Genomic DNA, 16,323 nt, shown 5'->3' on the forward strand with positions numbered 1-16,323 from the left:
TTATAAGCTTTTATTTAACTTGGTCATCCCCCGCAAATCGCGGAAATTTCCAATCGATTTTAAACTGACTTCCCGACAAGTTAGAGACTTGAAATTTTCAGCATAGTTCCAATCACGATGACAATGCAATTTAAAATGTAAATGAATTCTCCATATGGTCCAGGGGTCTTGATTCAAAGGCGGTCAAAAAATAGTAAGATTTATGGCTAACAGAGCGTAATTTGCCAAAGAACGTAAAACCACTATAAAATTGTTAAAGCTGCCGGCGCGCCGCGGCGGTAGTGTAGCAAAGCTATTCCTAGTCTATATATGAACCTCGTTGTAGGCATCATATCAAGGAGATACAATTAAAAGACTCCAGATGTCACCCCGCCAGAAGAAGTTAAATATTGCGCCTAAATATATGCCATGCTACAGCGGAAATGGACGACACGCCATTTCTTTAAATAAAATTAACTGCTGCTATATGTACATATGTATGTTTATACAAAACGTAAGCAAACAACATTTGGCTTGACAAGTCTTCTGTTCTCTTTCATTGCAAGTTGAATTAGTTTAATATCTATTTGTACATAAAATAAAATAATACTTTTTAATATACAACCCTTTTATAAATGGACTAAAAATTATAAAATAAAATAATGTAAAAAAAATATTTTTTAAAAACAAGCTTTTATTTAACCTGTACAATCAAAGGAATAAAATGAAGTAGTGTAACAAAAGATTTTTTAGCAAGAAAATTTTGTCAAAACTGCACTAAAATGAATAAAATAAAATAAGTTAAGATCTCGTTAAAGTTACTAAAAGCCATTTAGTGAAAGGAGTTATTCAAGCTCTAATGAAAATTACTAACAATTTGTACTAATTTACTTCGTTTTTAAAAAAGCTTTTCGGCGAATTCAGCGTACATGCATAATTGGTTAGGTATGTATGTATATGTATGTATGCAGATATTTAAATGCCGGTTTGCTATTCACGCGACAAGCTTTTTTAAAAACGAAGTAAATTAGTACAAATTGTTAGTATGTAAAAAATTTTTGAGAAAAAATCATTAGTTTAATAGCACGAGTGAAACACCGTACACGTGATAGAAGTAAAACTTCTTAAAAAAGCACATGTGTGCGCCCCACCCCCAGTAGAAATCTTAACAACAATTAAACTACGAGGCAGTCAGACGAATACAATTGTTTATTGTATCCAAAGTTGGTACCAAGTTGATAAGTTTTTATCATTTCTCATATATTTTTTATTTTTTATTTTTTCGAATACATATCATCCTTGATATCATCATATCCTTGATCATCCTTTTTCGCTTTATTCCGTATTCGAAAAACTATATTTCAATGGACACATCGATTTGAATACATAATTTAGATTTAGATAATATTTTTAGCAATTTATTTGAGAAAAATAAAACATTTAGATTATTGTTTGTATTTTCGTCGGTTTTAAATTTGCTACCCCAAAATAATTGATATCAAATAAAACACCTCTTTGAGGTAAAATTTTCGAGTGACGAATGCTTAAGTAGAAACACAAAATTTATGATTCAATTTTGTGACGAAAATTATACGCATTTTTTAACTGCCTTGGAAACGTACGGAAAATCTTTTTTTATTTATTCGGAACGTTGCGAAAATCCGCCTACTGCTAGAAACACAAAATAAAAAACAAAACTTTTGCAACGATTCGTATGAATAAAAAAGATTTTCTCTACGTTTCCAAGGTAGTTAAAAAATGTGTATAATTTTCGTCACGAAATTGATATCATAAATTTTGTGTTTCTAGTTAAGCATTCGTCACTCGAAAATTTTACCTCAAAGAGGCGTTTTATTTGATACATATATGCAAACAATTATAGCTTTTAGTATAATACATAATAATATTTTATTAAAATACTTGTAAATCGTGTGGAATTCGTTACTTATGTACATATTCACGAAATTAAATACTAAACAAATTTAAAGGTGAATAACAATTTGGATAAACTTATTTTACGGAACGTATCTTAGCTTTGAGCACCACAAAAGCCACCAACCTAAAAACTAGGGTAATTATCAATAGCGCTATAAAATCGTTCCAAAACTGATCACCTTGCATTGTGATCTCTTCGAGGAATTTCTTTGGATATCTGCAGAAGAAATGTAAAATATATATGTTGGCATAAATACACTTTCTTGTAGTTCTTACCTGTAATGGCAGTACGGAGCTTCATTGCAATCTAACACACCTCTACCCTCTCCATAAATTGCACCTATAAACCCTTCGAGGCCGTATCGAAGATAGGATATGTGGCTGCCCCATTTCAAATAACTGGGCAAATCACGAAGAGTTACGCCGAAACCGGCAAACATCATCATAGGAATTGTGAGCACTGGCGCCAAAAAAGTGCCATTCTGCGGAAGATATTCATAGTTAGAATCAAGTGAAGTTTTTAGGAAAATATAGGCGGTATAATTTATGTGCTACATATATGGGGAAATCTTTTGAGATTGTGACATTTCGTGTACTATCTTATTGTTCCGTCACTAGCTTATTGTTTCGTCGTCTGCACTGTCAATTCCGGTTTCTACACTTTCGTTAATACCACTCACATGTGTAAATACCAGTGAAAATAACAAAACTAACGGTTTAAATGACAAATTTACTCGCTAAAATGGAGAAAAGCAGGATATTTCTAGTGCAGCTCGCATTAAATTAAATTAATTATTAAGATGCCACATCTCTGGGTTTTAGACGTTCATTTGTAGCTTATGAGGAGTAAACAAACTGTAACTGAATTTCGCGTATTTTATAAAAATTATGAATTTTCTTGGGATAGTCGTTGAGCGGTACTTATTTTTTTATTTGTGTACATATATAAAATATAATTTACTTCCTCGGAAGCAGAATCCTAGGTTATAAGACAACGTGCCGCTTAACGTTTCTAAAAAAATCGTTTTGAGAAAACGCGTTACTTAATAAGGGTTTTTCGTTGAGCACAACATATGAAAAGCAAAAAATGGCGTGTGCAGTACCGTACCCATGATAGAAGCAGTGTTGCCTGAACTTTTTGGGCCGACCGGATATATTGGCAAAAAAAAGCGGCTAAAATGTTTCAACTAAAGTTCACATGTTTTATTTAAAGAAATCGCAAGTAGAAGGACTAGTAAAATCATAATTCTTTTTTTTTAGTTAATAAAGGTTATACATAGCAAAGCTTTACACCACTCGTTAAATAAGTCATCGAAACAGAGACTGGTAAGTTCTGTTTAACAAAAGAAACTGTGGTTATACGTACATCAGAAGCCATGTTTGTATTAGTTAAATATTAAAAAAAAAGAGATCAATTACAAACTTATGGCGTTTTCTTTTTTATTAAAAAATTTTGCCTTACATTGTAACATTTGCACTAGGTTACTTTTCGTCCTGAAAAATAGCTATATTAGTATAAAGTATTTTGCTTAGTCGGAGTGCAATATTTTGAGAAATGAACACGTGAAGCTGTGATAGGGCTGAAGAAAACAGGCCAACATTATTTCGAAAAAAGAAAATGCCATTCAGCATTATCATGGGTTTAATTTTCTCCGAACTTTTCACTTTTGGTTTCCATGGTTTTACTATGGGCGGATGATTTTCGGGTGATTTTTTTTTCAGGCGAAACTCAGGATAAGGCAGATTAATTTATATCGAACAAGCCGGTCGCTTTTTAAGTTTTTAACAATTCTACTATTTAATTGTATTTTGACGTCTATATATATGAAAATCCTGTTTGTAATGTCCTACTCACTCTCTCACATGCCTGTCTCAGAGCAATAATAATCAACAATAAAGTATGTTGTCACCATGATACAATTATTCACAGGTATTGTCTTCCCATAGAGTTTTGTTTCACATCGATATTCGTGCTCTTTTATTCTCATTCGTTATTTTCTAAGTGTTGCGAATAAAACTCCGCACTTAAATTTAAGCCATTCTTAACAAAAATTGTATAAAGAAAGTCCCCGCTACGTCATTCTTTGGAAAAAACCCAAATATAAAATAGGGCGCGAGATTTTAGCAAGTGGTGGCTATTTTTATTTAGTGTATTTAATGTTTAATATTTTTTTATGAAAATATAGCTTAAATATTATATTATATATAATATTATAAATATTACTCAACAAACACTTAAAAGTCTTAATTTCAGATTTTGTGCAAAAATTTCACCAACTTTTAACTTTTTAATCGGCTTGTTTACAAAATGGTATGTATGCAGTTTTGTAGTCCATTAGTAGTCCGTTGATTTTTGTAATTTTTTTATGACGGTGTTACGAATTTTTTCTATAAAAAGTATGTTCTAAAATTTTGTATATGGAGAAAAATGCGGAACACTGCACTATGCCTTGCCGCGCAAAAATTAACCCTAATGGTCACACCTCCAAAAAATAGCGTAATGGTCACACGGGTCCAGTGGACATCAACCCAATAAACAGATGCCTCGTACGTTCTATTTTAAATATCGACTCGAATCCACCACTGACCTTAAGTTTAAGACTTTCTCTTAGTTATCTGACAGGTTTTTGCCAACTTATAAATTATAACACCGTGAATTATTTCATAAAACTCATGATTTTGTACCAAGTAGTTACCTATGAAAAATTATAATTTCTTTAATATCGCACAAAATCGCAGTATGAGATTATAGGGAAATAAGAGATCAGGGACTATTCTACCGATTTATGATGAGCTTGTTTTAAACGTGTTTAAACATTTTTTTTTAAAACACTAAGTAAACTTTTTTTATTGTACAATTTAACTTTAAAGTCACTTAAATGCGGACGTTTCTTTGGCACAACCTTTAAACTATAATACAAGTTTTAATTGGTAAATATTCTGCTAAGCGCCACTCTTTCTTTCCACTTTTCACTTTTGAAAAGGAGCAAATAGATTACGAGATACACGCATTTGAAAGTGGCACAAAATCAAGCTACACATTTTTCGTTTACAGAAAATTTCGAAATTATCTGTTTGAGGGTTACCAAATCAACGGTAAGTCAATTTATCGAAAAAAAGAGTATACAGTTTTTTACTCTGAAGTATTCTCTGTAAGATAAGACAAAAAAAAATTAATTTCAAGCAAGTCAAGAAATTGACTTTTGGCCACAAAATAGACTCAAATTTCCCATAGTGCACTGTCAACAAAAAATTTTCAATAATTAACGGTAAGTGCGAGCTATCTTAAATTTGTACTTTAGTATACTAAAATTTCAAATTAAAAAAAAGCAGAATTTTCATCATTTTCGAATAAAATATGATTTTGGATTTAAATGGTGTTTGTAAGTAATCAGTTATACTTTCATAAAAAAACAATAAGCTGAAATGTCGCGTCCCAGTTCATATTTGGGTCACTGTACTATATTCAAATAAAATTAAAATCATTGAAATACTTTACACAGTCCGACATGAAAATTTGCTCCGAGATAAGGCTAGCAGTTTTTAATAGATTTTAGGTCGCGAAGTATGTTAAAATGGAAACTTATACGTACATATATTTAAATTTTAATAAAATACGGCAAATAGCGAAATCGGCTAACTTTTTTTGCAAAACGGCTAACAAATGGGCTGCCGGCTAAATCGAATTTTCTCCGGCTGTTTGCTATCGCAACCGGCTAAATCTGGCCTTAAAACAGCTAAAATGGCAACACTGGATAGAAAGAAGTGAAACTTCTTAAAAAAGGTGTGAGTACCAGGTACCTACTCACGAAATTTGATGTGTAAACATATGTTTACGGCTCGGCAAACCATTAGGCGATTGAGTTACATGCATAGGTTTGGTTAGAAATTAAACAGTAACTTTATTTCATTTTCCGCTATCACCACCTTATATGAATTCGCCCTTCTACCATCCTTAGGACCGGATTGTAATGGAAGTAACTGAACGGAGACCTGTCACATAATTATCTATTGTATGTTTAATAAATAAATGCTAATGTTTATAATGCAATCGGCATTTCTTCTTACTCGCTTTCTATCTTCCAATGCTCAGATATATTCTTATCACCAGGGAAGGGATTTTTAGGACCTAAAAAGCTATAAAAAAGGCAAAATAAAATAACGAAATAGGCTGGAAAAGGCAAAATAAAATAGCGAAAAAGGCAGGAAAAGGTACTAGGTGTTGCAAAAAAGGCAAAAAAAGCAAAATAAGGCACCTAAAAGACAGAAAATACGAAGAACAATCAAAAAATACATTAATATTACAAGTAAAAAGAGAAAAACTATGAACTAGTTTCATTATATGACAAATTTGTACTTTGAATCTTTGACTATTTTATTCTTTCGGGTTTCTAACTCCTAAAAATTTAATCTGTATAGTTGTAGTAACATTGAACCACAAGATGCATTTTGAAGTTTTCTGGCAGCATTTTCATTCGATTTTCGCGAAGAAAAGCCTTGAATATACTAAATGTGTGCTCGACGTAAACTGATACAAGTGGAGCCCAATTTAAATATGGAACGTTTGAAACGTTCATATTATCAGGAATAAGGGCGTTTTCCTCGCCCTTTATAATTCTATCAACACCCCTTATTGTCTCCAAGCCTTCGTTAGCTGAGAAAACGGCTTTGAATTTTTCCAACACCAATTTGGCAAGAGGTCTCTGCGCTTCTATAAGCCGCATGGGCAATGTGTACATTTTTGATGTATATACATCTTTGGTTTCGGTAGGGGTAAAATTTGCGAAGCTGTAACGCATATCCCAGCACAAAATTTCGAAGGGCTTAGCATGTGTATTTCAGCATCCAATTTTTATTTTCATTAGAAGTACCCTGTGTTTGCTTGCTATTGTAAATTATTGCATACATTTAGGCATATGCATAGTAAGAGGAAATGCACTACTATTGATTATTACTTTCGATTACTTAAACTCCGCACATGCATACGGCTTTGTACCTATGTATGTACATAAATATGTATGGACTCATTTGTTGCAACTGGGCATGGATCACGTAACTTTGAAGCGATAGTCGTTCAAACGATACTGACAAAACGATGTTGTCAACGCACTGATTTATGCATTTGTGTTGCTGTTACGTGTTACTGTTACTGTTACGTGAAGCAAAGCTGGAACCGAGTTGACGATATCGCACAAACGATCAAACAATTTTTGATTTTTATGAAGCAAGACAATCTCGACACGATATCGTTCAGACGATACGTGATTCATGCCCTGGTTTTGATATTCGTAGATGGTTTTAGGCATAGGTTTAGTGGTCTATTTTGATAAAAAAGCAAGGCGAAAATTTAAAAAAATACTGAAATCATTTTAACTGGGACCGTTGATAACTCTGATCCAATACTTTTCGTGTAAAATCCTAGAAAAAGGTCAAACAAATCACTCTCTGAAGCGAGAGTAAAAAGTGAGTTACATCAAAACGTACGGAACAAAAAAGCATCGGGTAAAATCCTGCAACTTCAATCTCTACATGTCTCCCATAAATCGCTCTCATTTACATGAACCCAAGATTATATTCCGAAAAGGAAAACTAAATTTAGAAATATATACAAATAGAAATACTCAAACTATAAGCTCAAAAACAATAACTGGTGGGTGTGTGTGTTTTAACGCCCTTGAGTCACAAGTATATACAAGTATCATATTTTATCATTCATACCGATAATCTCATGTATTAAAAGAATTAAAAATGAAAATGAACAAAAAAATTAAATCAGCATAATGAATAAAATTAAGTGAAATTAATGTTCAATTTCTAACCTAACCTACATTTGTATGTATGTAACTGAATCGCCTAATAATAGCTCTACATATAAAAAGCTTAACTCCCTAGTCTGTTATTAGAAAAAGAGATTAGCCATGCAAAATCATAATTAAAAATATCTCAGATTAAACCGATAACTTTTTAGTGTCCAACCAAGTTTTATCGATTATACTTGCGAAGAGCAGGAGGAATGTCAAATGTTAAAGTAAACAAAANGAGGAGGAAAGTAAACAAAAATTTACGCTAGTAAGGAAAATAGGTTTGTAAAGGTATTTTTAATAAAATATTCAGTTAAAATATATTTAAATGGCATAATATGTGTTGCAGAAAAAAGTGACCACGGTGGCACAGAGAAGAAGTTTAACTTTTCCTCGAGTTGTGTGAATAACAAGCACAACCAATTTGACAGCTAACGAGCTTTGATTGAGATTATATTTATATGTAAACGTACTTTTATGCTTTGCCGTTCGCATATGTTTACACATCAAATTTCATGAGTACCTAGTACTCACGCCATTTTTTTAATCTTAAAAAAAAAAATGTAAATGCTATAATCACTTTTTTAAAGGTAGAAAAGGCAAAAAAAGGCAAAAAAGGCAAATATTTTAAAAAACGCAAAAAAAGGCAACATCAAATGTGTATATATGGAATCAGGGAAAGCTAAATCGTGGACATTCTTAATCGAATATATTCTATCTCTTTAGCAGAAAAAAGGCAATTTCCATAAAATCCGTTCCCTGCTTATCACAAATTTATATATTCATGTGGTAGCAAGAGTATATAAACATAAAATTATCTTAGAAAGTATACGCATAATTATCACGTTTATGCGTAGTCCAATTCACAAAATCATTTCATGCGTTTGAGTAGAAACTGAATGCATGAACACCATTTCATGATTTCAATTATACGCGGAATGCAGTTCATGCACTGAATTTTTACTTCGCATAATGGCAGTAAACGACAGAATGAGTTACAACAAACACATCATTTTGACGTTGCGATCGTTGGTTCAGATCAATCCGCAATCAAGTTGGACATTTTGCCTACAAACATTGCAATTTTGCGAGCAGTTTCATTGTAAAATCTAATTTTTACAATTTCATAGTTTCGGCTTACATTTATAAAATTCAACGAAAGCACATACATATTTCGGCTGAGTTATCCATTTTGGGGTATTTAGTGAACAAAATAAACGCAAAATAGAATGAGTTTGTACAACATGGCCATTAATGTAGCGACGAGTTGTACAACTTGCCAGAAAATCTAAATTTTTTGATCGTTCATATAAATAAGACACAAATTCATTCAACGGGCCCACAAACGGCGCAATCTAGAGCAAAACATCACCAAGCTGAATCAACGGTCGCTACTTTTATGGCTTTCTTTAAGAAACAACGGGGCGAAAATTTCAACTGCTTCTGTAACACTACCTTATATGAGTTGGCCTTGCTATCATCTTCACATATGTTCATCAGAGTATATCAACGAAAGACGAAATCATACAAGGTGATAGCGGGAGCACAACTATTCTAGAAAATTATACGCACAATGACAAACATGAACAAATGTACAACAAAGGCTGACTTCCAAAACGTATCAATACAATTTTTGGAAACTGTTATACTGCGAACTGTTTGTATATGCAGAGTTGGGCAACATTGCAACCATATACATTGCATATTTTAAATATTCAATATAGCAATGAACAATTTTTCTGAATTTTCCATTTCTAATACACCAATGCTAACCAATAACAAACGAAGCATAAACTTTGTTTCTGATGCGCTGNGGCTGACTTCCAAAACGTATCAATACAATTTTTGGAAACTGTTATACTGCGAACTGTTTGTATATGCAGAGTTGGGCAACATTGCAACCATATACATTGCATATTTTAAATATTCAATATAGCAATGAACAATTTTTCTGAATTTTCCATTTCTAATACACCAATGCTAACCAATAACAAACGAAGCATAAACTTTGTTTCTGATGCGCTGATTGCTCTAGCAATGCGTTTCGATAAATTTTCGGCTGCGTTTTGGAAAAGTATACGTTGTTAATATTTTATAGTTCGACGTTATGGAACCCTATACTTTGTACGTATGCAAAGCAATTGACGTTTTGGAAGTCAGCCAAACTCATAACACTGGTCTACAAATTTCAACTTTTTTTCTGCGAATAAGACGGGACCTGGTGTTTCTGAACGGATTTTTCGTGCTGAACACGAATCCGGGGTCAAAAATGTCCCATCACGTCACGTTTTCGAGAAAAAAGGGGTTGAAACCCCTAAAAACAGCGTTTTTGGCCATTTTCGAAAAATTATAGAGCTGAACCCTGACGTGGTACAAANCAGTTATTCAAGTTTTTCGTAAACCAATCTTTGAAAAAAGTAAAAAAACAGCACCAAAAATCTCATTCTTACGATTCCGTTGAAAAGATTTTCAAATATCTTTATGCAGATTTTTTAAGCTTAATCTAATTTGTCATCTGAGGGGACTTTTTTCAAAAAGTTCTTTAAGAAACTATTTTTGGAGGTATTTTCAAATCGGTCCAGCTCGCTTAAATCTTAATATTTTTCCGAAATATTTTAGTGGACGTCTTAAAATATAATAAATTTTGTAATCCCGGTGGAAAAACCGCAACTTTTTTTGGTGATGCAGTCTAATGTACATATATAAATTATATAATTCAGACGCATAAACTAATAAGTTTATTTTATTATTATAAGAAGTTCTTTTTGATGCACTCAAATTAAAAAAAAATTATACTATCTCTTTAATTTACAAAGTAATTTATAAATTAATTTTATAAATTTATTAATTATTTAATTTTCAATTCAATACCTTTCACGACGATAGCACTATCGATGTTTTTAACTATCGTTTCGAAAACTATCGAGTGGCGGTACTATCGATAGTATCCCTGCTCTATCAGAGGCAACATGGTTATAAAATGATACCATTTTTTTGTGTTTCCGAAATATAAAAAAGCATCTGCGAAGTGCAGAACGCAATCTTACTCCAACGAAAAAAATCTCCAAAATTGGACTAGTCCAGGACTATCATACGGGCAGTGTTGTTTGGACCGGTCCTTTCCAATGACTCGCCAATGCTAAAAATGGCAGTTGAAACCATTGGCAGGGGAATTATGAGGGATTAGTGCTGGTAACAATAGGGACTATCTGAGGGCTAACCTAGGGTGAGTCTGAATTGCTGTAGGGTATGTACACTAGGGTGGTCCAAAAACAGCAAAGTCGGAATTGTAATGCCTTCACCCCCTAGGATTGCTCGAAGAAATTAATGGCAAACCGGCAGCGGGAATATTTTCCCCCCTCCCCGGCGGCTCCTAGACCGGACATTTGGCAAGCCTAACCGCGAGGCTTATTATTACCTTACTTATTTATGTACATATATATACTTCATAATAAATTCGTTCCAAACGGACCTCAGGGTTCAGCGGGTCGAAATACATGTCGGTACGTGGGTTTGGTTAAAAGCACACACCACTTTTTTGTGTGCTATGTATAATATGTACTTATATACCTATATATTAGCTATTATTCTGATCTTTTTGTTAACCTGGAAATCTTATTTTAAGTATAAAAACCAGAAAAAAAGTTTATTTACTTAATTGGTAGGAAAGACCTACCAATAGGTCTTGAACCAGCTCTTGGTAGGAAAAAAATTTATCAGTGGTAACCCTGGCTGAAATGAGTTCGTTCGTACATATATATGTACATACGTGCATTCAAATATACATACTAGTATCCGACCGAAGGTTCGGCCTGGTTTCGGTATTCGGCCTATTCGGCTGATTTTTTATCTTCGGCTTCGGCTTGGGCATTCGGCCGAAAATGCCGAAGTTACATTATTTCACGACAGTTGTTAAAATTTATTTGTTGTTTCGATAAGAAAAGTTAAACACGACGATGCAACTTTGCAACCTATGTATTACCTTAGATGAAGACCAGTGTTGCCATTTTAGCCGTTTTCCGGCTAGATTTAGCCGGTTGCGATAGCAAACAGCCGGAGAAATTTCGATTTAGCCGGCAGCCGATTTGTTAGCCATTTTTCAGAAAAAAATTAGCCGTTTTTAGCCGATTTTGCTATTTGCATTGTTTTCTTAAATTTCAAATATGTATATTTTTTATTTTTTTTTTAAGCGACCCAAAATCTGTTAGAAATAGCTACTAGCCTTATCGTGGAGAAAGTTTTCATGTCAGGCAGGGTTGTATGAAATTGAGCCGATTTCGCTTATTCTTATTTTAAACGAAGGAGGGATTTTCTTCATAAAATGTTTGTTATAAATGTCTTAATTTTAAGTGTGAAGTTTTATTCGCAAATTTAGAAAATAAGAAATTGTTTCACTGTTAAGACACTTAAGATGCGTTTGTGCTTGGATATAATGCCAACAAACAGAAGAAATATTACATGTAGATATTGTCTTCCCAGACAGCGCATATTCAATTCTGCCTTAATTACAAAACATCATTTTTGCCACTCCCAAAGGTTTAAGGTAAGGGAAAATTTGCTATTTTCAAGCACTATGTACACATATGTATTTTTTTAAACATTTTTTTAAACAAACTTTTTTGCTGAGAACTTATTTAAATTCCAAAAACCGAATGCCAACTTGAATTAAAGGAACCAACACTAAAGTGAGTCAAAATGAAAATAAAGGATCACAAATTTCTATGTAAAGCAAAACTCTCTGGGAATCCTGCGAGACATCTGCTGGTCATATGACCGGTCATCTAAATGGGAGATCTGCAGTCTTTTTGCATCATATTTTACATCATAATTGAAAGGATTTCTGAAAAATCTGACCAGTTCTTTTGTGTAACTGTGATTTTGAATCCCTTGTCAACATATGGCCTCGGTTGATGTTAACTTAAAGTCGTTGTTTTACTGCCTTAAAATTGAAGGGAAATTTGTACAGCGTTTTTTATGTGTATTGGTTTCTATTTAAGTGTATTGAGAATCGGTCAGTCTGAAAAGGCTTTGTAGGGAAGACTTTAGGTTTGTTCGTCGAAAATCCAGCGAGAGTTATCACTCAAAATATCAGATAGTAAGAAAAAATGCTCCCAAATTCTCTCTCATGTAGAAAAACTTGCAGTTTTCTGTACGAACGCAAATTTGCAAGTTTTTCGGCCAGCTAGTGTCCACGGTTGCATTTCAAACAAAAGAAATTTGTATAGAATTTTTAAAATTCTTTCAGAGGGGCAAAAGACAGGATCTACGTGTATATATCTTGTCTGTCCGACTTTCTTCAACACACGTTTCAATTTCTTTGTCAGGTTTACTATATCGACTCTGGTTGAGATTGTTTTCCGATTAAGAATACATTTTTTTTTTGCCAAGTACCTTTCAAATCATTGGAATTAACTAAATTAATTAAGTAAACAAGTATTGACTTACATTTTTCATTTTAAATCGCTCCAGTTTGTAATTTTTAAATTTAACGAACTTGTTTATTCAAATTATCGTCGACAAAAAATCCAACCATGTGCCACAATCATATGTTTTTCCTAATTGCAAATTCTTCTTGGCAAAACTTTTTCCGGCTCGAATTTGTAACTTCTCTCCAAGAAATAGTCTTTTTACTCGTGATTTATTTAAATAAAACATGTGAAATTTAGTTGAAACACTTTAGCCGTTTTTAGCCGGTTTTATTTGCCAATTTAGCCGGTTCGTCCAAAAAGTTCTGGCAACACTGATGAAGACCCCTAATGCTTAAATTGCAGAATATGATACTCAACTCTAACATGGTGGTCACAAGCATCGTATTTTCATTTAACTTTTGTAAAGAAAGTATAACTTCACAACACCTTGTGAATTGCCCAAATAAACCGAACTATATACACATTTATGCAATCAATTAATTGAATTTCGATCAATTCTTTAAGGTGTCATTACTTTCGATTACGTACGTTAAGATTTTAATCAGATGTTTTTTCTTAGTCCATCTCTAGAAATTTATTTATACCATTGCGAATAACACTTCTGAAAGGGTAAGAAATCTATATATTAAAAAAATACATATAAATGATATAATTGCGTTTTGCTGCGATTTTGTAGAAACATGAGCGCTATTTGGAAGTTTTTCAACAGAAAAAAGTCAACTGCGATTTGCAATGCGTGTCAGAAAGAGCTTTCCCTGGGAAGTGAAGCGCCAAAAAAACAAACACGCACAAGTCTGCAAAAGCATTTAAAATTGCATCCTTCACAATACCAAGAAAAAAGCTAGAGATACATCTCAAGAAATACGTATCCATAACAGATTGGTTCAACCAAGTTTGCCAGAATTGATTAACAAAGTTGACTTTTGGTCAGATGATCACCCTATAGCTAAGAAAATAGATAAAGCTATAATGAATTTCATAGCAGTCGACTTATTGCCCTACAATGTGGTAGAAGGTGATGGTTTCAAGCGTTTGCATTTCGAAAATCCTGATAAGCCTTCCAAGGACAGAATTAAATCAGAAAAATACTTCAGAACTTCGTTAATGCCGGCTACATATGACATAGTTAAAGGGAAAGTGGTAAATCTTTTGAAAGCAGCTAAATGGATCAGTATAACCAGTGATATAGCATTGATACATTAAGGCAAATAAAATTAATCTTTTGGCAAATAAATTTAATCTTTTGGCAAATAAATTTAATGTTTTGACAATTAAAATTAATCTTTTGGCAAATAAATTTAATCTTTTGGCAAATAAATTTAATGTTTTGACAATTAAAATTAATCTTTTGGCAAATAAATTTAACTTTTTGGCAAATAAATTTAACTTTTTGGCAAATACAATTAATCTGTTGGTAAATAAATTTAATCTTTTGGCAAATAAAATTAAACTATACTATAGTACTAAACAATGTTTGAAAAAGTAAAAAATACATTAAAAAACTGCTGTTGCTGTGCTAGGAAAGCCTTTTTTTTACTTTTGACGCTTAGCTTTACTGCGCCAATATCAGAATTAACCTCCAGGATAGCTGAAAAGTGTTTTTTGGTTTTTCTGTTCTGTTGATTTGACTGCTCGCTTTGAAACAGTTCTGTCACATGGTCTCAAATATTCGTCAAACTATCAGGCGCATTTCAACCAAGCCACGCATTATGGCCAAATGGGAAAAAAAACATCTAAAATGCTACAAATCTTGAACTCCCTTAATATATTTTCAAACGCAGGTACAAAAAAAAATGTATTTATGTGCATACGCACATATGTAAATTGGGGTGCTCATCGAAAATGTTTTTTTTTTTTTGAAATTTCAAGACCCTTCCTCCTTAATTTTATTCGTTTTTATGAGAAATATCATTGCCCATTTTTATAGATATTTTAAAGGTCATTTAGAGGTCGCGACCTGTCGATTTAGGTTAAAAAATACGGTTTTGCAGATTTATGAGTTTTTGAATGACTATTTTTGACTCGATTTCAAAGATCGAATGTCATCTGAGAAGAGGATATATAGGCCTTTAAAATGGTATTTAATAATCTATTTCGGACTTGGCTTGTTGGGAGTTTTTATGGGGTAAAATAAAAAAAAACCCATATTTCTCTTCATTTTTTAAATTTTAACCATTGATAATTTCCACAATTTTAAAATATGTAGGACTGTCTAAAATCAAATCTATTAATTGCAATCGCATTGAAATTGTCGAATTTCAAAAATTTCCAATGTGGCGCTTAAGAAGCTTAAGCGCAATGTGTATACCACATTTGGTTGAGGAGATCGATCAAGTAGTTTTTGAGGTACGCATTTATCATATAAGTGGGCGGTGCCACCCCCATTTTCCTAAAAATTCCTGAAAAACCACTTCTTTGCTAAAGAACGATTGTATATGTATATCTATTTTGAATAAATATTGATGAATTCCTTAGCCACACTGCTCAAAAAATCTGAAAGTCCGGTACATAAACAATATAAATTCAAGGCCGTATTTAAGAAAAGTCTCCTAAATACGACAATTTTAATGCGATTGAAATTAGTGAGGTATCAATTTATTTGAAAATACACTCTAAAAAGTGCATGTAAAACTACTACTGAAAAGTGTTTATTTTTCAACCAGAATGTGTTCAAGTATACGCACAAGATGTTCAACATTTGATTTTGAACATGAGTTGTTTAAAATATACACATAAATATAAACATGAAATGTTTAAAATTACAAACATTTTGAAAGTAAAAATATATTTTTTACAAATAATAAATACTAAGTACCAGGGGCGCACGCAGGAATATATTTTTGGGCGGAAGGATTTATACTTCTAAATATATATCATCAGAAAATACTGAAAATTCGCTCTTTAAAATACATTTAAGCAAGTTTTATGCACAGAATGAAATAAAAAAATAAACTTTTTAAAGTTTCATAAATTGGATTTTATTTACATAAAATTTACAAAGAACTCAGCCATTTTCAACCAGCTTAAAAAAAGGGGAGGTTATCAATTCTTCGGAGTATTTTTACTTCTTTTATTTATTCCACCGCATAACTTTGCACTGCGTGAACCGATTTTTTTACCGGAAAGATAGTACCTTAAAGGTCGTCCCGTAATTTGGTTTAGATCCGATCATTAAATCA

The 16,323-nt window shown here is 32.6% G+C and overlaps 1 protein-coding gene across 1 annotated transcript; it reads right to left on the reverse strand.

The window, feature by feature from the left end:
• Window positions 1-1,862: 1,862 nt before the first annotated feature.
• On the reverse strand, window positions 1,863-2,424 carry LOC108366255 (ATP-binding cassette sub-family G member 1-like). The gene is made up of 2 exons (XM_017620587.1): window positions 2,191-2,424; window positions 1,863-2,131 (listed from the first exon to the last, which is right to left on the reverse strand). The coding sequence occupies exons 1-2, from the start codon at window positions 2,358-2,360 to the stop codon at window positions 1,990-1,992; spliced, it is 312 nt and encodes a 103-aa protein (XP_017476076.1). The 5' UTR covers window positions 2,361-2,424; the 3' UTR covers window positions 1,863-1,989.
• Between the last annotated feature and the right edge of the window lie 13,899 nt (window positions 2,425-16,323).

The sequence above is a fragment of the Rhagoletis zephyria genome, unplaced genomic scaffold (genome assembly GCF_001687245.7).
Source record: "Rhagoletis zephyria isolate East Lansing unplaced genomic scaffold, Rhagoletis_zephyria_1.1 Rzeph_scaffold_02203, whole genome shotgun sequence".
Classification (NCBI taxonomy): domain Eukaryota; kingdom Metazoa; phylum Arthropoda; class Insecta; order Diptera; family Tephritidae; genus Rhagoletis; species Rhagoletis zephyria.

What these genes read in the sequence shown, in the direction of transcription:
- LOC108366255 (XM_017620587.1), bottom strand. Translation starts at nt 2,360, where the DNA reads ATGATGATGTTTGCCGGTTTCGGCGTAACTCTTCGTGATTTGCCCAGT. An exon ending in GCTCCGTACTGCCATTACAG is followed by an intron (nt 2,132 to 2,190) that starts GTAAGAACTACA and finishes TTTCTTCTGCAG; the next exon opens with ATATCCAAAGAAATTCCTCG.